Source organism: Rhinopithecus roxellana, chromosome 8 (genome assembly GCF_007565055.1).
Source record: "Rhinopithecus roxellana isolate Shanxi Qingling chromosome 8, ASM756505v1, whole genome shotgun sequence".
NCBI lineage: Eukaryota > Metazoa > Chordata > Mammalia > Primates > Cercopithecidae > Rhinopithecus > Rhinopithecus roxellana.
The window spans coordinates 4,136,829-4,161,032 of NC_044556.1; the positions used below are offsets into that span (position 1 = coordinate 4,136,829).

General features: G+C 43.5%; 1 protein-coding gene and 1 long non-coding RNA gene across 3 annotated transcripts; one reads left to right on the forward strand and one right to left on the reverse strand.

Annotated features, from left to right (window-relative positions):
- Window positions 1–2,699: 2,699 nt before the first annotated feature.
- Window positions 2,700–10,055, reverse strand: LOC115899195. The gene is made up of 3 exons (XR_004058892.1): window positions 9,932–10,055; window positions 5,935–6,037; window positions 2,700–2,766 (listed from the first exon to the last, which is right to left on the reverse strand). It is a non-coding gene; the product is annotated as an uncharacterized LOC115899195 (long non-coding RNA).
- Window positions 10,056–17,619: 7,564 nt separating this feature from the next.
- On the forward strand, window positions 17,620–23,388 carry LOC115899190 (zinc finger protein 799). 2 transcript variants are annotated; one of them, XM_030936596.1, is made up of 4 exons: window positions 17,620–17,822; window positions 19,936–20,062; window positions 20,693–20,753; window positions 21,313–23,388. In XM_030936596.1, the coding sequence occupies exons 1-4, from the start codon at window positions 17,820–17,822 to the stop codon at window positions 22,952–22,954; spliced, it is 1,833 nt and encodes a 610-aa protein (XP_030792456.1). In that variant the 5' UTR covers window positions 17,620–17,819; the 3' UTR covers window positions 22,955–23,388. The 2 variants fall into 2 exon arrangements, with proteins under 2 accessions (XP_030792456.1, XP_030792455.1); XM_030936595.1 differs by lacking the exon at window positions 17,620–17,822 and having other exon boundaries at window positions 17,831–20,062.
- Window positions 23,389–24,204: the final 816 nt, after the last annotated feature.

Genomic DNA, 24,204 nt, shown 5'->3' on the forward strand with positions numbered 1-24,204 from the left:
GTGTTAACATGGGTGATGTTGTGACTTATGTTTTCTGTAATCTATCCTTTTATGGCTCCATGGTATAATTGACCAATAGCCTACTTGCAGGAGATATGGAAGGCAGAAGTAAAGAAAGCATTAGTCAGGTTTTATAGCCACCATATGTGGAGACAGATGGATGCATAGGAGCTTCAGGGACACCTGCTTCCACCACATTGTCCTGATTCTTTGCTCTGCCAGCTGAGAGTATTCTTAGAACCACCATTAACTGCTTGGCTGCCATATTTGCCTGCCTCCCTCCCTTCCACCCTCCCTTCCTTCCCTCCCTCCCTCCCTCCCTCCCTTCCTTCTTTCTTTCCCTTTCTTTTCTTTCTTTTTCTGAGATGGAGTCTTGCTCTGTTGCCCAGGCTGAAGTGCAGTGGCGTGATCTTGGCTCACTGCAACCTCTGCCTCCTGGGTTCAAGCAGTTGTCCTGCCCTAGCCTCCCAAGTAGCTGGGATTACAGGTGCCCGCCACCAAACCCAGCTAAATTTGTTTGTATTTTTAGTAGAGACAGGGTTTCATCATGTTGGCCAGGCTGGTCTCAAACTCCTGACTGCATGATCCGCCCACCTTGGCCTCCCAAAGTGCTAGGATTACAGGCATGAACCACTGTGCATGGCCCCAGCTGCCATATTTTCAGAGATGTAGTTTTCCACAGATTGTCTTCAAAAGTTCTACTCAAAGATGCACTGCAGTTTGGATTTTCCTAGAAACTCTAATATGTCCACCAGGCAACTATTTAGACTCTTAAGGTTGGGAATATTCTCTGATGCTCTGACTTACCTCATCTCTAGGTTGAATTTATCAAAGGTATTATTTATGTAATAAACACCATGTTTTGTTAACAATACAAGTGACTATGTGTTTCTGATTCCACCATGACAACTACAGTGATGCAGTCAAAAAGAACTACATGGGTGTTTGTCTCTCCACTGCATTGTGTATTGAATGCACTTACCCAGTCCTGCAGTGTAAGAATAAGCACCTTCCTAATATCAAGCAGATCGTTGGTGTTTCCTATTACAGTTGAATGTAATCTCTCAGTACATTTTCAGTTTTGTTTCATTATATGTGATTAAAAACTATGTGTATGTTTTTGTTGAACAGAAACTTCTGTAGATGATTCTTAGAAATATTTTATTAACTGTTTTCAAATAACTTGTATGCTGTCACTTGTCTCGAATATTCTGCAAGGATATATTAAAATATTCCATTGCAATTATAGATTTTCAGATTAAGTTTTTAAGTTTATTGAGTTAATCCTCATATATTTTGAGTCAATATTATGTGCATACAAGATCAAGTATTTTCCTTAGGAATTTTTTATTTTTTATTGTTAATATAGTTATGATTTCGTCCCAGAAAGTCAATTTCTCATGCATTCATCATACCAAAAACTTAAATCATGGTTGTTTCTGTGCCTTTTTTTCAAAGATCACCAGGATCACACCTGTAGTCAAGAGAGGAGTGTTAAGAATTGTAGTAATAAGAATGATCATAAACCATAAATTACTCTGGGGAGTATCACTAAGAGGGTGCTCGGCTGGGCGCGGTGGCTCATGCCTGTAATCCAGCACTTTGGGAGGCCGAGGTGGGCAGATCACAAGGTGAGGAGTTCGAGACCAGCCTGGCCAACATGGTGAAACCCCGTCTCTATTAAAAAATATACAAAAATTAACCGGGCATGGTGGTGTGCGCCTGTAATCCCAGCTACTCAAGAAGCTGAGGCAGGAGAATTGCTTGAACCCCAGGAGGTGGAGGTAGTAGTGAGCCAAGATCACACCACTGTGCTCCAGCCTGGGCGACAGAGCAAGACTCCGTCTCAAAAAAAAAAAAGGGGGTGCTCAAAAAGACTTCTTTTTGGATTTGGATTTTTGTTAGGTGACTTGATTGCTAATCAACAAACTGAGACACTCCTGGGTGTGTTGCATGCTGTGAGGTGAACTTAATTGTGTCACTGGTAATCATAATTCTTATCTAGAGGCAGGAAGAATGAAGTGGAGCTAAACCTAATTCTTTTTTTTTTTTTTTTTTTGAGACGGAGTCTCGTTCTGTTGCCCAGGCTGGAGTGCAGTGGCGTGATCTCGGCTCACTGCAAGCTCCGCCTCCCGGGTTTACGCCATTCTCCTGCCTCAGCCTCCCGAGTAGCTGGGACTACAGGCGCCCGCCATCTCGCCCGGCGAGTTTTTTGTATTTTTTAGTAGAGACGGGGTTTCACCGTGTAGACCAGGATGGTCTCGATCTCCTGACCTCGTGATCCACCCGTCTCGGCCTCCCAAAGTGCTGGGATTACAGGCTTGAGCCACCGCGCCCGGCCACCTAATTCTTAAGAAACCACTCACTTGGATTAGTGATTAGAGGGCAATTTTGGTCATTTGAATGGCTTCAACTCTGTTCTCTTTCACCATTTTTAGAGACAAGGTTATTGTTTTTGTCTTGATCCATCATGGTTTCTGAGTAGCTTTGTCTGATGAAGGAAGTGTGACATTTTTCAACAGGATAAGACTTGGCCTAACCTGAGTGTGAGGTCAGATCCTAGTCCTGTGGAACTGTTCTTAACCTTTTTTATTATCTAAACATGGAAATATTTCTTATGGTGTATTGGACAATGTTTTCCACAAAATATCTCAGTTAAAATATGTAAGTTCACTTAGTCTTTAGCAAACTATATAATACCTTTTTTTCTCCTTTGTGCACTAGCAGAGTCCAATAAGTGTAGATAAGTTTTCAGAGACCACAAACCTAGCAAGATGGAAAGACAGAATCACTGTTCAAATCAAGCCATGTTGCTCTTGATGCTCATTTTTTTAACCTTTCTGATAGGCCTGGCACTGTAGTATCAAAGCATACACAATTCAGCACAATGATCAAGACATTCCATGCTATGGATATAGAAACGTGAAACAAGTTCTTGCCTTCCTGATGCTTATAGATTTGGGAAAAGAGAGATGGTTAATAAAAGGTAAGGGTTTGGTTTTTAGAAAGCAATTAAGATCTTTGAAGGAAATGAAATAACAACCAACCTGTGAGATCAATAGGGAAGCTATGGTTGTGTTGGATACCTTAGCTTTGGAAGGTGGGGACCACCATGAGTAAGAATGTTGTCATTGATCATTTATTTTCATTATCTAACATATCTTTTTTTTTTTTTTTTTGAGACAGAGTCTAGCTCTGTCGCCAGGCTGGAGTACAGGGGCGCAATCTTGGCTCACTGCAACCTCTGCCTCCCGGGTTCAAGCCATTCTCCTGCCTCAGCCTCCCGAGTAGCTGGGATTACAGGCGCCCACCACTACGCCCAGCTAATTTTTTTTTTGTATTTTTAGTAGAGACGTAGTTTCACCATGTTGGCCAGGATGGTCTCGATCTCCTGACCTCGTGATCTGCCTGCCTCGGCCTCCTAAAGTGCTGGGATTACAGGCGTGAGCCACTGCACCCGGCCCTTTTTTTGTTTTCTTTTTTTTTTTTTGACACAGAGTCCCACTCTGTCACCAGGCTGGAGTGCAGTGGCACGATCTCAGCTCACTGCAAACCCCGCCTCCCAGGTTCAACTGATTTCCTGCCTCAGCCTCCTGAGTAGCTGGGGCTACAGGTGTGTGCCACCACACCCAGCTAATTTTTGTATGTTTAGTAGAGACAGGGTTTCACCATGTTGGCCAGGATAGTCTCAATCTCTTGACCTCGTGATCTGCCCACCTCAGCCTTCCAGAGTGCTGGGATTACAGGCATGAGCCACAGCACCCAGCCTATCTAACATCATATTAAAACACTGAGGAACTGCTCAGGTTTGATGTATACTGGTGAACAATACAGTCCTACATCCCTGGGATGAACAGTAATGATTCCCCATAAACAAAGGTGTAGATATGGTTCATCTTTATTTTTATAATGGATAAAAGTTTTGAGACATGTAAAGTGTGATCATGAGTTTGGATGTGAGTATTTAGGATTTGAGATGTCCTATTGATTTGGGCCACAGGTATTGGTGCTGTTGACATTTCCGTTTAATGTCATTTGAAAGATTCTTAAGTTGCCTTGGATATGCGGCATGATCATTTTGCTGTTGTGCAGACAGAATCACCCAATATGTACCACCCAAAAGATCTATGGATGTTTAGAGGGTAATTTTCAAAAAATAATGGAGGTGAGCTGCAGACAGGGAATCATTTTGCATAATAGCCTAATTTAGTAGAAAGGAAGAATATCTGGTGTCATATAAGGAAAAATTTAATGCCTTCTTACAAGAGGAGTAGTTTGAATCTTTTTGTTTCAATGATGCGGAAAGCCCCCAAATCCCAATTTGGTATTCACGTTTGGGAAGAGTGGGGGGAAAGTCAAATATTTGTGTCTTATTAAATTTGAGCAAAGGAAATAAATCTTTGTCCATTTTTTTCAGTGATAACTTACGTTAGTACTTGGCACTGTGATTTCATAATTATGAGTATCTCATTTGATTGCCCAACCAATCAGTTCTCCCATGTTACAAATGAAGAAAGTTAAGTACAGAGCACAGGATTCTACCCAAACTCATGTAACTCAGAATCATGGAATCTCTGGATTTTGAAGTCCTAATGTGTGCCGCCACCTGTACTGGGCACTGCCCAAAAAAAAAAAAAAAAAAAAAAAAAAAAATTACTTGAGGCCAGGAGTTTGAGATCAGCCTGGGCAATAGAGCAAGACCTTGTCTCTACAAAAAAAATTAAAAATTAGCTGAGTGTTGTGGTGCATGCCTGTAGCCCTAGCTACTCAGAAGGCTGAGGAGGGAGGATCAGTTGAGCCCAGGAGTTCAAGGCTGCAGTGAGCTACGATTACACCACTGCACTTCAGCCTAGGTGACAGAGCAAAACCCTGTCTTAAAAAAAAAAAAAAAAAGAAAAAAAAAGAAAAAAAAAAAGATCATTTTCTGTGCCTTTTGGGATGATCCTATGATAATAGATCCCTTATTCTGTAAATATGGTATATTAATATATATTTATATGTGAGACCAACATTGCTTTTCTGAGCTCAATCCAATTTGGTCATGTTGTATAGGTCTTTTTTTATATTGCTGGATTCAATTTGCTGGTATTTTTTTGGGCCTCTGCAGCTATATTCAAAAGAGGTATTTGTGGACCATTTTCTACTATATAGTATAGCATTATCTAGTATAGCCTATAGTGTGTTTACATGTACATTTATAGATATATTTGTGTATATATGTAATATATTGCATAATGATATATAATTGTATATATTATACATAACTGGTATATGTTATGTATAACTAAAATATATAATTACTATTATGCTATACTGCATAATACAGTTTTATACTATTATAGCATAGTTATATAGTCTGTATCTCTTGTGTAAGGGTTTTCAGATCCTTGCTAACCCACACATTATTCAAAGAAGTGAATCACATCCTCCCAGGGGAACTAAGGGTTAATTCACCCTTTTAATACTACAAAGCCTGTTTCCCACAGCCATGTTTGGGCCCTCTGCTCCCAAATGCATTTTCTTTGTGGATCTGCATGACTTATGGTACCCTCCTCATCTGGGCTGTGAATATACATGACTAATAAACTATTGTTAGTTGCATTTGTCCAGTGATGGATATCATGTGTTAGGCTACCTAAATAGCCCTACGGCCCTAATTCCTGTCTCACTAATGGGGTGAGTGGGAGGCTATTGAAACATGCACATCCATGATACCCCATGGTCAGGCACTGATGAGGAAAGAAAAGAAGGTACATTTGGTATCAGTCCTTTCCAAAGCATGAGAGGAGGTAACGCAACTGTTCTCCCAAAGCAAAACAAGTAGCCAGGGGGCCTACGTTGTTTTCTGTAGTACTGCTGCTTACCAGCATGTCAAAGGGATTATCTTGAGATCATAAGGCTGCTGGTCCCCACCAGGGTCTTAGACAAAATTACCTTATTGGATGTGGGTGTTAATCTCAGAAAGATTTTGAGTGGCAATCCCTGGAGTCAGAAGTGGTCCCATCCAATGTAGGTTGCTGGTGTTCTGAACTTTTCCCTATAATCACACAGATGGTCCATAACACAGGTGATCAGTCAGAACCAACCAACCTGACACTTGCAACTTTCTATGAATTCTGAGGGATTTTTTACAGAAAGAAAAGGGAAAAACAATGACTAGGTGGCATGCTTAGGCCCATAAACCTAATGGCAAATAGAAGCAAATTTCTCCCACTTGATAAAGAACCTCTAAAAAGAAGCTGAAGCTAAGATCATACTTAATTTTGATATCTAGATGCTTTCCCACTAAGATCAGGAACAAGGTAAGGATGCCTCCTCTCACCACTGCTATTCATCATCATCCTAGATGTCCTCACTAATGGAATAAAACAAGAAATTTTTTCTTCAATTAATTGAAGTTCCTCTAATGCCTCTTTGGACAGGGAGCATTTACTGTTTAAGTTAGAATCACCTCGTAAGGTAGAAAAGAGGTGAGACATAGCATAAGTAGGAATGCCTAAAGTGGGACAAATTCAATTAATGTTTTCTAATAATTTTTGAAAATTACTTAGTCTTTAAATTATCTCTTCTGATTTGAACTTTTTGAGGCTTAATAGTACTTTGTTTTACTTTCATTCATAAATACTGAAAGGGAGTAGAAGTTTGGATTTTATCCGGGGCTATGATTAACCCTGCTGTAGTTACAGCCTTTTCTGTTTGTAGCACAGCATTAATTCCTCCCTAGTTTCAGCTGTACATAAAATATCATCCACGTAATGGATAATATGACATTTTTAAAATTGTTCTCTAACTGGCTTAATAGCTTTTCCAATATAAGTTTGACAAATAGTCGGGCTATTTAACGTGCCTTGTGGCAGTACTTTCCAATAGTATCTGTCCGCTGGTTCTTTGTTATTTATAGCGGGAACAGTAAAAGCAATTTTTTTGATAATCTTGAGTAGCTAAAGGAATGGTAAAAAAGCAATCTTTTAAATCTATTACTATAAGAGTCCAGTATTTTGGGATCATTGTTGGAGAGGGCAGCCCTGGTTCAGTGCGCCCATGGGTTGAATTACAGCATTAACGGCCCTCAAATCTGTTAACATTCTCCACTTCCCTGATTTTTTCTTAATAACAAACACAGGAGAATTCCAAGGGGGAGAAAGTAGGCTCTATGTGTTCCTTTTGTAATTGTTCCTGCACTAATTCTTTTAAAGCCTCTAGCTTTTCCTGTTTCAGCGGCCATTGCTCCACCCAAACCAGTCTGGGAGTTAACCAAACAAGCAGAATGGGAGCCTGAGGCTCAGCAATGGCCGCTCCTAAAAATGATACCCTAATCCAGTTCAATCTGTTTGCCCTTTTAATTCTAAAAGTTCTGGTTGGCCATTTTTATTTTTTTTTCCCAGTCCCTTCCCCAGGAGATATCCCATTTTTCTCATCATTTGTTTACTGTTATTATTATACTGATCCATAGGAATAGATATTTTAGTACCCCATTGTTGTCATAAGTCTCTGCCCCATAGATTGACAGGAATAGGTGTAATAACAGGTTGAATTGTCCCTACTTGGACATCCGGCCCTTGGCATGGCAAAATTAAAGAACTTTGAAAAAATCTGAGCCAGCCCCTACTCCAACACCACCAACGGATGCCTTTTGCTTAGGCCAATGCCAGGGCCATTGATTTAAACCAATAATAGAAACTTCAGCTCCAGTATCTACTAACCTTACAAAGTCCTTTCCTTGCATGGTTACTGTACAAATAAGTCTTTTATCAGACACTTGATTAACCCAATATACAGCTTTTCCTGCTGGATTCATACCAAAGCCTCCTTTTTTTTTTTTTCTTTTTACTGTGTTTTGTATAAGGCTTCCCAGTTTCGTATAAGGCAACAGTAACAACTGAACAATTCTTTCTCCTGGGGAAGCAGACCATGGAACTGAGGAACTAATAACTAATTGAATCTCTCCAGTATAATTAGAATCAATTATTTATGATTCAGTGAGTACAATTATTGATGATTCAGTGATTCAGAAGAGTACAGTGACACCTCTTAAATTTAAATTAGACCTTCCAAGCAATAGACCAACTGTTCCTGAGGGTAAAGGGCCCCTAACTCCCATGGGGACCTTCTTTGGTAGCTCCCCAGGAAGTAGGGAAACAGGAATTGTGCTGCAGAGATCTATGGCAGCACTGCTGTGGTGGGGGACAACTATTGTACGTTTGTAAGGGCACTGACTGTGCCGGACACGCCTCGGTTTGTCTTGGGCCCCTCTTCCCGTTTCCCAAAAGAGGTTGCCCATCTTTGCTAAATTTAGAATGACATTGATTTGCCCAGTGACTGCCCTTCTTACATCAGGGGCATACACTGGGACTTTTCTGTTGATTGATGGTAATAGTTTTTGCCTTTTGATTTCTTTTCTACATTCATTTTTTGTGTGTCCAAATTGCCCACAATTGAAACAAGAGCCTGAGAAATGGGGCATATTTTTTCCCACCTTTAGTCCAGCCACAGCTTGAGCCAAAAGAGTAGCCTTATGTAAATTTCCCCCAATGCCATCACAAGCCTTAATATACTCAGCCAAATGAGCCTTCCCTCTCATAGGTCTAATGAAAGAAGGATATTTTTTCCCCATAACATTTTTTTTCCATGCCTGTAAGCACACAGTGCGTAACTGAACAACGGAAACATTTTTCATTACTGCTTGATTGTCTAATCGGCCCCAATTAGGGCCCAAGCCCATTAACTGTTCAAAGGAAACAGGCACAGGAGGCTGTGCTTGTGTGTTTTCTCTTGCCTTGAGCTTCATCAGCCCACCAAGTTTTAAACTGCAAGTACTGAGATGGAGTGAGAACAGATTTTGTTAAAGTATCCCAGTCATATGGTATTAATTTATTATCAAGAGCCACATTTTTTAGTAAAGCTTGTACAAAAGGAGAATTTGGCCCATATTGACTAATGGCTTGCTTGAATTCCTTTAACAACTTAAAAGAAAAGGTGGCCCAACTAGCTATATTCTATCCTCCTCGCTGGATTATAGTAATGGGAAATTGCCATGCTTTTAGGTCTCCTTCAGCTCTAGCCTTCTGAATAGAATTTTGTATAGCACCACCAATTGCTCCAGGCATTTTTTTTTTTTTTTTTGAGACGGAGTCTTGCTCTGTTGCCCAGGCTGGAGTGCAGTGGTGCGATCTCAGCTCACTGCAAGCTCTGCCTCCCAGGTTCACACCATTCTCCTGCCTCAGCCTTCCTAGCTGGGACTACAGGTGCCCGCCACCACGCCTGGCTAATTTTTTTTTGTATTTGTAGTACAGACAGGGTTTCACCATGTTAGTCAGGATGGTCTCGATCTCCTGACCTTGTGATCCACCTGCCTTGGCCTCTCAATGCTCCAGGTTTTAATGTTGCAGCTACCGGAGCAGTAAGTTTTATAGCTAATTCATCTTCTCACCCATTAGGAGGAGGAGGAGGTGGCCATTCACTTAATTCAGCAGGTGGAAAGCTAGTAAAATATATCTTTTTCAGTTTCCCTTTCTTTTCTTCAATTTCCTCTGGTTGCTGTTCCTCATATTCAGAATCTGAAGTTAATTTTTTGCACTCGTCTACCTCTTCCTCATCTGAATTTGCCTCGTCATCTGTTTGAAATGGCTCAAGAGCTGCCTTTATCAACGCCCATGCTGACCAAACAGAAACTGGAATTTTGGCTCCTTCTATATATGCCTTTTTAAAATGTCTGCCAGTTCTTTCCCATTCATCTAGCTCCATTGTCCCATGTTCTGGGAACCATGGCCAAAACTGCTCTACTGTACTACAGAGTGTTAATAAATTCTGAGTACTAACTTTCACTACCCCTCTCCATAATAAATGCCTTAAGAAATTTAAGTAAGCAGAATGTTTACTTTCATTCTGTCCCATTGTTATCTGGGTTCTTCCAAGTGCCCAGCTTACCTACCGAGCTTCTTTCAGTTGTCCTCAGGTGTCCTCTGACAATGCGTCTTCTGCTTCCACATGCTCTAGTGTTCCTTCACCGGGGTGTTCATAGCCCCACGTTGGGTGCCTGAAATGTTGGGGTGATCAGACCCAACACCAGGCCATGGGGGGCTACAAACCAGCAGAGTCAAAGGAATGAGAAAGTTAAGAGTGAGAGTGCATGAGGTGGGTCCAGGGGGCCAACGCTGGTATGGAGGCTGCGAAGGCCTCGAGCTCTGGGAGCCCACACTGTTTATTGGTGATCAAACAAAGAAGCAGGTCGTGAGGACGTGGGGGTAAACAGGTGTGGGCGTGAGGATAGAAAGGTAGCGGTGCATCAAGTGTCTGTGACGGTTTAGCATTTTCTTTGATGCACATAGAATGTGCTCTGCTGCTTGAGAAAATACAGAATATGTTTATGAGCCTGGGAAAGCAACCAACAAGTCTGTACACCTTCCAGAGGCTACGAGGGGTTTTATGCCCTGAGCCTTGGATTCCATCTAAGCCATGAGGGGTTTTATGCCCTGGGCTTGGATTTGTGGTGTGGCAGGGCAGCCCTCCACCCTTTGGCACAGAGCTTCATGTTCCAAAGGCCATGAAGGGTTTTAGACCCTGGATCCCAGACATCTTCCAAGACTCTTTTATATTAGGACAGACAAGCCAGTCTTGCCTCAGCTCTTCTACCAACAAGTAGAAAGCAAAACCAGGCTGAATTCAGCTGATGCCCACCCACAGTGGGAGCATTTAAATCAGCTCTAGTGGCTGGTAAGGTGGGCTGGACCTTCCTGCCCACTCTCTTAAGAAACTTGAGTTTTGGCCGGGTGCAGTAGCTCATGCCTGTAATCCCAGCACTTTGGGAGGCCGTGGCAGGCAGATCACCTGAGGTCAGGAGTTCAAGAACAGCCTGACCAACATGGAGAAACCTTGTCTCTACTAAAATTACAAAATTAGCTGGGCATGGTGGTGCATGCCTGTAATCCCAGCTACCTGGGAGGCTGAGCCAGGGGAATAGCTTGAACACAGGAGGTGGAGGTCGCAGTGAGCTGAGACTGCACCATTGCACTCCAGCCTGGGCAACAGGAGCAAACTCCATCTCTAAATAAATAAATAAATAATCATTTCTAGTCAGAGGGGAATCATCCATGCCAGTGGCTGGAACTTGAGTTCCAGTGAGCCTTACCACTGTGGACTAAAATGCTCTGGAATCCTAAATAAACTTGAAGGCAGTCTAGGCCACAAGGACTGCAACTCTGAGGCAATTCCTAGTACTGAGCTGGTTCAGAGCCAGTGGACTTGGGGGGCATGCAACCTACTAAGACAACAGTTAGGGCAGCTAAGGGAGTGCTCATGCCACCCCTCTCCCAATTCCAGGCAGCATAGTTCACAGCTCCAAAAAGGCCCCTTCCTTCTGCTTGAGGTGAGGAGAGGGAAGAGTAAAGAGAACTTTATCTTGTACTTTGAATACCAGCTCAGCCACAGGAGGATAGGGCACCAGTCACAGTCATTAGGTCCCCTTTGCAGGCCCTAGCTCCTGGATGGCATTTCTAAACACACCCTGGGCTAGAAGGAGACCCACTGCCTTGAAGGAAAGGACTCAGTCCTGGAAGGACCCATCATCTGCTGACTGAAGAGTCCTTGGGCCCTGAATAACCAGCAGCAATACCCTGGTAGTACACCATAGGCCTTGGGTGAAACTCAGAACATTCTCAGCTGTGGTGGCTATGGGGAGAGACTCCTTCTGCTTGAAAAAAGTGGAGGGAAAAGCAAAAGGGACTTTTGCATGTTCGGTACCAGCTTGTCCACAGTGGGGCAGGCACTAAGCGGGCTGTTGGGATCCCTGATTCCAGGCCTTGGATCTTGGATGGCATTTCTGGACCTTCCCTGAGCCAGAGCGGAGCCCACTGCACTGAAGGGTGAGTCCCAGGCCATGCAGCTTCACCACAAGCTGACTCAAGAGCCCTTGGTCTCTAAGAGAACATTGACAGTAGCCTGGCAGTACTCCCCATGGACCTGTGGTGGTAGTGGCCATGGGGTGAGGCTTTTCTGCCTGCGGAAAGGGGAGGGAAGAGTGGAAAGGACTGCATCTCATGATTTGAGTGCCAGCTCAGCCATGGTACAACTAGAACACCAGGTAGACTTCTGAGTTATTTTACTGCAGTCACTGGCTCCTGGATAGCACCTCTTGACCCACACAGGGCCTGGGGGAACCTGCCACCCTGAAGGGAAGGAAACAAGCCTGGCTGGTATTGCCACCCACTGGTTGTAGAGCCTCAGGGCCTTGAGCAAACACAGGTGGTAGCCAGGTAGTGATTACAGCAGGCCTTGGTTAAGACCCAGTGCTGTGCTCACTTCAGGTCTGACCCGGCACAGTCTCAGTGATGGTGGCTACTGGGGTGCTTATGTCACCCCAGCCCCAACTCCAGGTGGCTCAGAACACAGCAAGAGAGAGACATGCTGTTTGGAGTAAAGAGAAGAGAATCGGCCAGGTGCAGTGGCTCACACCTCTAATCCCAGTACTTTGGGAGGCCGAGGCAGATGGATCACCTGAGATTGGGAATTCGAGACCAACCTGACCAACATGGTGAAACCCCATCTCTACTAAAAATACAAAATTAGCTGGATGTGAGACTCCATCTCAAAAAAAAAAAAAAAAAAAAAAAGAATCAAGCAGAAATTCTGGAGTTCAAAATGCAATTGACATAGAGAATCGCTTGAACTCGGGAGGTGGAGGTTGTGGTGAACCGAGATCGTGCCATTGCACTCCAGCCTGGGCAACAAGAGTGAAACTCCATCTAAAAAAAAAAAAAAAAAAAAGGAAAAAGAGAACAGAACAAGCATCTCTGCCTGGTAATCCAGAGAATTCTTCTGGATCTTATCAAAGATAATCAAGGTAGTACCTCTAAGAGTCTGCAAGAACCACAGTGTTACTGGGCTTGGAATGCCCCCTAATGTAGAGATGCCTTAGATCACAAGACCTAAGTCCTTTCAAATATCTAAAAAGCTTTCCCAAGAAGGATGAGTACAAACAAGCCCAGACTGAGAAGACTACAATAAATACCTAACTCTTCAATGCTCAGACAGGGATAAATGTCCACAAGCATCAGAACCATCCAGGAAAACGTGACCTCACCAAATGAACTAAATAAGACACCAGAGACCAATCCTGGAGAAATGGAGATCTGTGACCTTTCAGGCAGAGCATGCAAAGTAGCTGTTTGAGGAAACTCAAATTTAAGATAACAGAGAGAAGGAATTCAGAATTCCATCAGATAAATATAATGAAGAGATTTAAATAATTTAAAAGAATCAAGGCCGAGCACAGTCACTGATGCCTTTAATCCCAGCACTTTGGAAGGCCGAGGTGAGTGGATCACCTGAGGTCAGGAGTTCCAGACCAGCCTGGACAACATGGTGAAACCCCATCTCTACTAAAATACAAAAATTAGGCATGGTGATGCATGTCTGTAATCCCAGCTACTTGGGAGGCTGAGGTATGAGAATTGCTTGAACCTGGGAGGCAGAGGTTGTGGTGAGCTGAGATCATGCCACTGCACTCCAGCCTGGGTGACAGAGTGAGACTCCATCTCAAAAAAAAAAAAAAAAAAAAAGAATCAAGCAGAAATTCTGGAGTTCAAAATGCAATTGACATACTGAAGAATGAATTAGAGTCTCTTAATAGCAGAATTGATCAAGCAGAGGAAATAATTAGTGAGCCTGAAGACAGACTACTTGAAAATAGTCAGAGGAGGCCAGGCGCGGTGGCTCAAGCCTGTAATCCCAGCACTTTGGGAGGCCGAGACGGGCGGATCACGAGGTCAGGAGATCGAGACCATCCTGGCTAATATGGTGAAACCCCATCTCTACTAAAAAATACAAAAAACTAGCCGGGCGACGAGGCGGGCGCCTGTAGTCCCAGCTACTCGGGAGGCTGAGGCAGGAGAATGGCCTAAACCCAGGAGGCGGAGCTTGCAGTGAGCTGAGATCCGGCCACTGCACTCCAGCAGTGGGCGGCAGAGCGAGACTCGGCCTCAGGAAAAAAAAAAAAAAAAAAAAAGTCAGAGGAGGCAAAAGAAAAAAGAATAAAAAACATTGAAGCATGCCCACAGGATCTAGAACATGGCCTCAAAAGGGCAAATCTAAGAGTCATTGGCTTTAAAGAGGTGGTAGAGAAAGAGATAGGAGTATAAAGTTCATTCAAAGGGATAATAACAGAGAACTTCCCAAACCTAAAGAAAGATATCAATATCCAACTACGAGAAGGTTATAGAACACCAAGCATATTTAACCTAAAGAAGACGACCTCAAGGCATTTAGTAATCAAACCCCCAAAGGTCAAGGATAAAGAAGGGCTTCTAAAAGCAGCAAGAGAAAAGAAACAAATAACAAACAATGGAGCTCCAATACAACTGGCAGAAGACTTTTCAGTAGACACCTTACAAACCAGGAGGGAGTGGCATGACATATTTAAAGTGCTGAAAGAAAAAAATCTTTTACCCTTGAATAGCATATTCAGTGAAAATATCCTTCAAGCATGAAGGAAAAGAAAGGCTTTCCCAGACAAACAAAAGTTGAGGGATTTCATTAACACCAGTCCTGTTCTACAAGAAATACTAAAGGAAGTACATCAATCACAAAGAAAAGGATGTATAATAAGAAATCATCTGAAGATACAAAACTCACTGGTATTAGTAAGTATGCACACACAAAAATAATATTGTACACCAGGTGTGGTGGCTCATGCCTGTAATCCTAGCACTTTTGGAGGCTGAGGCAGGTGGATCACCTGAGGTCAGGAGTTTGAGACCAGCCTGGCCAACATGGCAAAACCTTGTCTCTACTAAAAATACAAAAATTAGCCAGGCATGGTGGTGTGTGCCTGTAATCCCAGCTACTAGGGGGGCTGAGGCAGGAGGATCACGTGAACCTGGGAGGTGGAGGTTGCAGTGAGCTGAGATCATGCCACTGCACTCCAGCCCAGGCAACACAGTAAGACTCCATCTCAAAAAAAAAAAAAAAAAAGGCTGGGTGCGGTGGCTCATGCCTGTCATCCCAGCACTTTGGGAGGCCGAGGAGGGCAGATTACAAGGTCAGGAGAGCGAAACCATCCTGGCTAACATGGTAAAACGCCATCTCTACTAAAAATACAAAAAATTAGCCGGGCATGGTAGTGGGCGCCCGTGGTCCCAGCTACTCAGGAGGCTGAGGCAGGAGAATGGCGTGAACCTGGGAGGCGGAGTTTGCAGAGAGCCGAGATCGTGCCACTGCACTCCAGCCTGGGTGACAGAGTGAGACTCCGTCTCAAAAAAAATAAATAAATAAATTGTAACACTGTAACTGTGGTGTGTAAATTATTCTTAAGTAGAAAGATTAAATGATGAACCAATGCAAAATAATAACTACAACAACTTTTCAAAACACAGACAGTATAAACAATATATAAATAGAAACGAAAGTTAAAAAGCAGGGGTATGATGTTAAGGCATAGAGTTGTCATTAGATTTCTTTTTGTTTGTTTCTTTGTTTATGCAAACAGCATTAAGTTGTTATCAGCTTAAACTTATGTATTATGCCAGGCGCGGTGGCTCATTCCTGTAATCCCAGCACTTTGGGAGGCCAAGGCGGGCGGATCACAAGGTCAGGAGATCGAGACCATCCTGGCTAACACGGTGAAACCCCGTCTCTACTAAAAATACAAAAAATTAGCCAGGCATGGTAGTATGTGCCTGTAGTCCCAGCTACTCGGAGGCTGAGGCAGGAGAATGGCGTGAACCCAGGAGGCAGAGCTTGCAGTGAGCCAAGACGGTGCCACTGCACTCCAGCCTGGGCGACAAAGTGAGATTCTGTCTCAAAAAAAAAAAAAAAAATTATGTGTTGCTGGGCGTGGTGGCTCAAGCCTGTAATCCCAGCACTTTGGGAGGCCGAGACGGGTGGATCATGAGGTCACGAGGTCAGGAGATCGAGACCATCCTGGCTAACATGGTGAAACCCCGTCTCTACTAAAAAATACAAAAAACTAGCCGGGCGAGGTGGCGGGCGCCTGTAGTCCCAACTACGCCGGAGGCTGAGGCAAGAGAATAGCGTGAACCTGGGAGGCGGAGCTTGCAGTGAGCTGAGATCCAGCCACTGCACTCCAGCCTGGGCGACAGAGCAAGACTCCATCTCAAAAAAAAAAAAAAAAAAAAAAAAAAAAAAATTATGTGTTATAAGATAGTATTTGCAAACCTCATGGTAACCTCAAGTCAAAAAATATACAACAGATACACAAAAAATAAAAAGTAAGAAGTTAAATCATACCACCAGAGAAAGTCACCTTCACTAAAAAGAAGACAGGATGGAAGGAAAGAAGGGAGAGAAGATGACAAAACAACCAGAAAACAAATAACAAAATTGGCAGGAGTAAGTTCTTACCAATAATAACACTGAATGTAAATGAACTAAACTATCCAATCAAAAGTCATAGAATGGCTAAATGGATTTAAAAACAAGACCTAATGATCTGTTGCCTCCAAGAAACACACTTCACCTATAAAGAAACCCACAGACTGGAAATAAAGGAATGGAAAAACATATTCCATGCCAGCGGAAACCAATAAAGAGCAGGAGTAGCAATACTTAGACAAAATATATTTCAAGACAAAAACTGTAAGAAAAGTCAAAGAAGGTCATTATACAATTATAAAGGGGTCCATTCAGCAAGATGATGTAACAATTGTGAACATATATGCACCCAACATTGGAGCACTAAGATATAGAAAACATATATTATTAGATAAAAAGAGAGAGGGCCGGAGATGGTGGCTCATGCTCATAATCCCAGCACTTTGGGAGGCTAAGGCAGGTGGATCACCTGAGGCCAGCAGTTCAAGACCAGCCCCGCCAACATCGTGAGGCCCAGTTTCTACTAAAAAATTCAAAAATTAGGCCGGGCGCGGTGGCTCAAGCCTGTAATCCCAGCACTTTGGGAGGCCGAGACGGGCGGATCACGAGGTCAGGAGATTGAGACCAGGAGATTGAGACCATCCTGGCTAACACAGTGAAACCCCGTCTCTACTAAAAAATACAAAAAACTAGCCAGGGGAGGTGGCGGGCACTTGTAGTCCCAGCTACTCGGGAGGCTGAGGCAGGAGAATGGCGTAAACCCGGGAGGCGGAGCTTGCAGTGAGCTGAGATCGGGCCACTGCACTCCAGCCTGGGCGACAGAGCAAGACTCCATCTCAAACAAACAAACAAACAAAAAATTCAAAAATTAGACGGGCGTGGTGGCACGCACCTGTAATCCTAGCTGCTTGGGAGGCTGAGGCAGGAGAATTGCTTGAACTCAGGAGGCAGAGGTTGCCGTGAGCCTCCCACCATTGCACTCCAGCCTGGGCGACAGAGCAAGACTCCTTCTAGAGAAAAAAAAAAAAGTATAATTGTTTTGTCAGCCATGTCCAGTAGGAAGAAGCAGGAGGTCCTATTGAGTACAGGCAGAAAATTCCGCTGAAGTGCAAATATCCCCCTGGAGGATTCAGATCACAGTGCAGGGATGAAGCCCGCCCTGCCAACGGCTGTGTCAGGAACTTGTTCATCCGGCTCTACGCAGCTGTGCAAAATCGCTTCTTGTGTCACTCAATCCACAGGGGGCGGGACCTAACGCTCTAGCCAATCAGGGCCATGGGGCGGGTTCGTGGGAACCGTCAATCAGGCGCGCTTCCCGGAGGAGTGTGTGTGGTTGAAAAAGCCCGCGGCGTCTTTTGCTCTCACCTGTGCTCGGCTTCCGGCTCTGTCGCTGAGAGACGATCTGGAAGTTCTGTGGCAACCTTTGTCGCGCTGGAACCCGCATTGGCAACGGGAGCCGTTGGGAGGACCTGGGACACCGCGGAAGTCGGGAAATGGTGCGTGTCCGGGGCCGCCGTCCCGAGGCGGGGGAGGGGCTGGGTGGAACCGGCCGTATTCGGCTGTGGCTGGACTGGGCCTCCCCGCGGGCGACTCCGGGATCTGCGGACCCGGGCCCCCCTGGAGTAGCTCGGCCCTCTTAGGCCGCAGAGTGGGGCTGGGCCTGCAGCCGGGACTCCGGGCGTCCTGTCCCCTTCCTGCGCGGCGACTGCGGCCCTCGCGCCCTCTCTGGGCAACTCCGAGGCCGCCGCTCCGTGTCTCCCCAGATTGTGCGGCTGTAAGCAACAGAGGTTTGCGGCCCGAGTCACTGCACCGAGACGCTGAGGGCTGCAGCAGAAACAGTTAAATAGCCGGAGAGGGGAGGACACCCCCAGATCCGCCTCCCTGAGGGATTTGGGGTCTGGTCAGGGGCGGCTGGGATGTAGGGTCGCTGATTGGTGGGGACGTGACGGGCGAATCCTGGGACAGGAGGTGAAGAAAACGTATTCTTCTGCTGAGTGGGCTCCCTCGTGGGGTCTTCAGCCTGTTTGGCGCCAGCCTTTCCACTGGAATTCAGGATCTGAGACAGAATTCCGGCTACTCTTGAGTAACTCTCAGAGATCTTATCCCCAGGCACAGTGGGGAAGCCGGCGGTCAGCGTCTGCTGTGACCTGACTCTCAGGGAGGCGACCCCGTGAGGCAGCGGGGCTGAGAGCACCTGGTTAATATCTAACTGCAATCTCGCCTCCAGCCTGACTGGCAGTTCCTGTGAGCCCGGTGAGGAGGCTGCACGGTGACGACGAGTCACCAGGCTGAATCTAGACTCGTGTGTGGGGTTTGTGTGTGGGAGGATCTGTGTTATCTTTGGTCCTCAGTCCCTTCTTTCTTTCCAAGGGCGACCGTTTCCCCTCTGAGTCTTCCAAAGATGTGTGCAGCAGGGTCTCAAATCCACCACTGTGTTCTCTCATCCTAACTCCTCCTAAGTCTGGCAGCAAATCTCTTGGTTTCCAGAGACTTCCCAGGCTTACTTTCTCTCCTTAATTCACAGCAACAGTATGAACTCTTTGGTTCTCAGGCGATATTTCACTAGTTTGTTATCTTGTTTTCAGTTAGCAATGCATATGGCTTTTTCTTGAAAGAATTGTTTTGGGTTCCTGAACACGGTGGGTCATTCCTGTAATTCCAGCACTTTGGGAGACGAAGGCAGAGGTATTGCTTGATCCCAGTAGTTCCAGACCAGCCTGGGGAACATGGCAAGACCTTGTCTCTAGTATAAATGATAATAATAAAATTAGCTACAGAGTCCCTAGGTGGCATAGAGTATCACATTGTGAGGGAGCTGAGCAGTCTAGCTCAGATCTCTTTCTCTTCTCAGAAGGACATGAGATAGCTCATTTATTCATTTACACATTATGGATTAATCTATTCATGAGGTCCAAACCCTCAGGACTAAATCGCCTCTTAAAGCCCCACCTTTTTTTCTTTTTTCTTTTATTTTTATTTGTTACTGCCACTTTGGAGATTAATATGCAGTGTGCATTTCAAACCTAGCAGTGACTGATCAGGTGCACTCCTTCTGCTGAGTATGTAACAAAATGCCAAACTCTCAGAAGGAAGATGGGAGTTAAGGAAATACTATATTTTTTTGCATAAACAATTTAGCCACACTCTACCCCTGTTATTAGTTACGCTCATGGGGCCCTCCCCTAAATACATTGTCTAGACACCATGAAAGGCCCAACTTTGTGAACAAGCATTTGTAAGGACACGCACTCTCAGCACTGCTAATGGTAACTCTCTTTTGCACAATAAGTAGTAGGACTTTATCGTGCCAAGGACTGCAGATCCACTGTGGAAATAGACATTAGGGGTGATCCAGGCTATGTGATTCACTCACTTAGTTCACCAAGTGGCATGTTTCTGTTCGACTGTTAATTTACCAAACATGTTTAACTCTGGCTTCAGAGTTACTGTGTAGGAGAAAGTGAATGTAGACAGAATAAGAGTGGGTTTACCATGTCATTGAATAAAATGGTTGGAAACCACAGCATCTTGCGAAATGTATGAAGTGAGTATAGATTCTCAGTACTGTGATTTTCACCCTTCCTCTTCTGTACATGTGGGATGGATCAGGCCTCAGTGGCTTTAGGGGATGTGGCTGTGAACTTCACCCGAGAAGAGTGGGCTTTGCTGGGTCCTTGTCAGAAGAATCTCTACAAAGATGTGATGCAGGAAACCATCAGGAACCTGAATTGTGTAGGTAAGGATGACATCACATTTCCACTTATTTAATTGGAGACATTTATTTCTTGGTCATTCACGCTGTTCAAAGATTTAGAGTATGGAAAGGGGACATGGTTTACCCTGGAAAAAAAAACCAGAGTTTAGGGGTGCCAGCTCCTGTAGCAGTTGTACATCTTCGTATAATTTTATGTCCACAGCATCTTAGCGTACTGTTGATGGGCAGCATTATCAGTCACATAAGCAATGATTAATACATATATTTGATGTCATATTATTACATCCTATATTCTCACAGTAAAGTTATCTAGAAACAAAATGTTAAAAAGATAATCATAAGGAAGAGGAACGTATTTACTGTTCATTAAGTAGAAGTGCATCATCAGAAAGGTTTTCATACTCATTGTCTTCACATTGGGTAGGCTGAGTAAGAGGAGGGGCTAGTCTTATGTCTTGGGTAGCAGAGACTGAAGAACATTCAGTATATATATGTATATACAAATGGACTTGTGCAGTTCAAACCTCTGTTTTTCAAGAGTCAGCTGTACTTCAATGAATGCATTTTGTACGAGTGCAGTGTACATCAAAATCTTACTGTGTCTATAATTTTGTACAAATTTATAATGATATTTCTGGGTCTACCTTTTAGGAATGAAATGGAAAGATCAGAACATTGAAGATCAATACAAATATTCCCGGAAAAATCTAAGGTAATTTACACATAAGAAACAGATATGTCCCTGGAGCTGTTTTGAGAATGACATGAAATTTTAAAAACAAGCAAAGAAAATGAACAAGCTTAGCTTAAATTTATTTATTCTTAGAAAATGTTCTCCAAAAACACATACTTAAATGTTCCATAGCTGTTCAGTGTTTGTAAAATAGTTCCCATGGCAACAATATTATGTATCCACATATGAATATCATTGTCTTGAGAACACCTGTGGTCCAGTTATGTTGCACAACATTCCATCCATTCACGTTCAAGCAGGACACGAAGCCTACACTTTGCATGATAGTGTTAAAAATGTACATCCAATACCTATTAATACCCATAAATGATTTATAAACAGACCTTTAGTGATATATTTCCCTTTTTTTTTTTTTTTTTGAGACGGAGTCTCGCTCTGTCGCCCAGGCTGGAGTGCAGTGGCGCAATCTCGGCTCACTGCAAGCTCCGCCTCCCGGGTTCACGCCATTCTCCTGCCTCAGCCTCCCGAGTAGCTGGGACTACAGGCGCCCGCCAATATGTTTCCCATTTTTTTACAGATGTCGTATGTTAGAGAGATTTGGTGAAAATAAAGATGGAAGTAAATGGGGAGAAACGTCTAACCAGATTCAAGATAGTATTGTGACGAAGAACACTCTTACTGGAGTAGGTCCATGTGAAAGCAATATGAGTGGAGAAATCGTCCTGGGTCATTCATCCCTTAATTGTTACATCAGAGTTGGTGCTGGGCACAAACCACATGAGTATCATGAATGTGGAGAGAAGCCAGATACGCATAAACAATGTGGGAAAGCCTTCAGTTACCACAACTCATTTCAAACACCTGAAGGGCTTCACACTGGAAAGAAACCATATGATTGTAAAGAATGTGGGAAGTCCTTCAGCTCTTTGGGAAACCTTCAAAGGCACATGGCAGTGCAGCGTGGAGATGGACCTTATAAATGTAAGTTGTGTGGGAAAGCCTTTTTTTGGCCCAGTTTATTACATATGCATGAAAGAACGCACACTGGAGAGAAACCATATGAATGTAAGCAGTGTTCTAAAGCCTTTTCTTTTTACAGTTCCTATCTAAGACATGAAAGAACACATACTGGGGAGAAACCGTATGAATGTAAGCAGTGTTCTAAAGCCTTCCCTGATTACAGTTCTTGTCTAAGACATGAAAGAACTCACACTGGAGAGAAACCCTATACATGTAAACAATGTGGGAAAGCCTTCAGTGCTTCCACTTCCCTTCGAAGGCATGAAACAACTCACACTGAAGAGAAACCCTATGCATGTCAGCGATGTGGGAAAGCATTTCATCATCTGGGAAGCTTTCAAAGACACATGGTAACGCACACGAGAGATGGACCTCATAAATGTAAGATATGTGGAAAAGGCTTTGATTGTCCTAGTTCACTGCAGAGTCATGAAAGAACTCACACTGGAGAGAAACTGTATGAATGTAAGCAGTGTGGGAAAGCGTTATCTCATAGCTCAAGCTTTCGAAGACACATGACAATGCACACTGGAGATGGACCTCACAAATGCAAGATATGTGGGAAAGCCTTTGTTTATCCCAGCGTATTTCAAAGACATGAAGGGACTCACACTGCAGAGAAACCCTATAAATGTAAACAATGTGGCAAAGCCTACCGTATTTCCAGTTCCCTTCAAAGACATGAAACAACTCATACTGGAGAGAAACCCTATACATGTAAATGTGGGAAAGCCTTTGTTGATTTCTATTCCTTTCAAAATCACAAAACAACTCACGCTGGAGAGAAGCCGTATGAGTGTAAAGAATGTGGGAAGGCATTCAGTTGTTTCCAATATCTTTCTCAACATAAAAAGACTCACACAGGAGAGAAACCTTATGAGTGTAAAACATGTAGGAAAGCCTTCAGTCATTTTGGTAACTTAAAAGTACATGAAAGAATTCACTCTGGAGAGAAGCCCTATGAATGTAAGGAATGTGGGAAAGCATTCTCTTGGCTCACTTGCTTTCTACGACATGAAAGAATTCACATGAGAGAGAAATCCTATGAATGTCAACAATGTGGTAAAGCCTTCACTCATTCCCGTTTCCTTCAAGGACATGAAAAAACTCACACTGGAGAGAACCCGTATGAATGTAAGGAATGTGGGAAAGCATTTGCTTCTCTCAATTCCTTGCATAGACATAAAAAGACTCACTAGCATTCTCTCTAAATGTATGGAATGTAGGAAAGCATTTATTAGTTTTATGTCATTTCAGAAACTTGGAAGAAACACATTGGAGATAAACCCTGTGAATGTAAGCACTTGGTAAAGCCTTAAGTATTTCAGTTTCTTTCCAATACAGTCATCCCTTGATACATGCTGGGTATTGGTTCCAGCACTCCGTGAGCCATGTCAACTCCCTTTTATAAAATGACATATTTGTATGTAACCTACCCACATCCTCTTGTATACTCTCAATTATGTCTAGATTACTTAAAATACCTCATGCATTGTAAAAGCTGTGCAAATAGTTGTATTGTTTAGGGAATCATAAGGAAAAGAGTCTGTTTTCAGTATAGATGCAGTAATTGTGAGCCTGTCAACATAGTATATGTCAGCCAGAACATTAAAGTTTCTTTGTTTCAACCCTCCCATATTGCTTTTGTTTAATATGTTAACACTCACCAAAACCCTGGGTCTTCTCTCTTGATAACCCAAGTATAGTGATTATAACAATGATGATTATTCTGTGGCACCTAATGTTTTGATGTGCTGAGATGACTAGATGTATGGCATTGTGGGCAAGTAGTGAGACATCAGGTTAACTTGAATCTTGACAGGCCATCAGGACTATCATTTACGTTGGAAGAACCAACTATGATTATAGATGTGGACTCATTTGAGGAGGCTATGTAATGCTAATGTTAGGATCTGTTTGGCTTGAGGGCTGAAGATCTGTAACCATTGAATGTTCCGTCTTCTTTGCAGATTCTTAGTTATAGGAAGCTAGTTCTTCTTTTCCTTTGCTTTATATATAAAAAAATAAACCTTACAGTGTTTATAGGCATGTTATTTCTCGGGTGGAGTGAAAGCTTTTTTCCGTTGTAGGATCTTTGAGGATCATACCTCTTTTTCACCTTTGCCTACTGAAAAACTGTGGCAAACTTTTCAAGTGTCCAAATCAGTGGCTCTGTGTTTTCTAAATTTTCTAGATCATCATCATCTGTAGTGGATTTCAGCAGACTTTGTAGTTCCTAGTTGGTAAGAGTTTCTCTTTGCTCTTCTGTGTGTTCCTTAACGTCATCCTCAGTCATTTCAGACAGCATTCCCCACCAACTTTTTTTTGCAACATTTTGCATATTCTTTTTTTTTTTTTTTTTTTTGAGACGGAGTCTTGCTCTGCCGCCCAGGCTGGAGTGCAGTGGCCGGCTCTCAGCTCACTGCAAGCTCCGCCTCCCGGGTTCACG

Excerpts from the sequence above, each read along its gene's own strand:
- LOC115899190 (XM_030936595.1), top strand. The coding sequence starts at position 19,927 with ATGGATCAGGCCTCAGTGGCTTTAGGGGATGTGGCTGTGAACTTCACC. Across the intron at positions 20,063-20,692 it reads CAGGAACCTGAATTGTGTAG|GAATGAAATGGAAAGATCAG; the intron begins GTAAGGATGACA and ends TCTACCTTTTAG. Across the intron at positions 20,754-21,312 it reads TATTCCCGGAAAAATCTAAG|ATGTCGTATGTTAGAGAGAT; the intron begins GTAATTTACACA and ends ATTTTTTTACAG.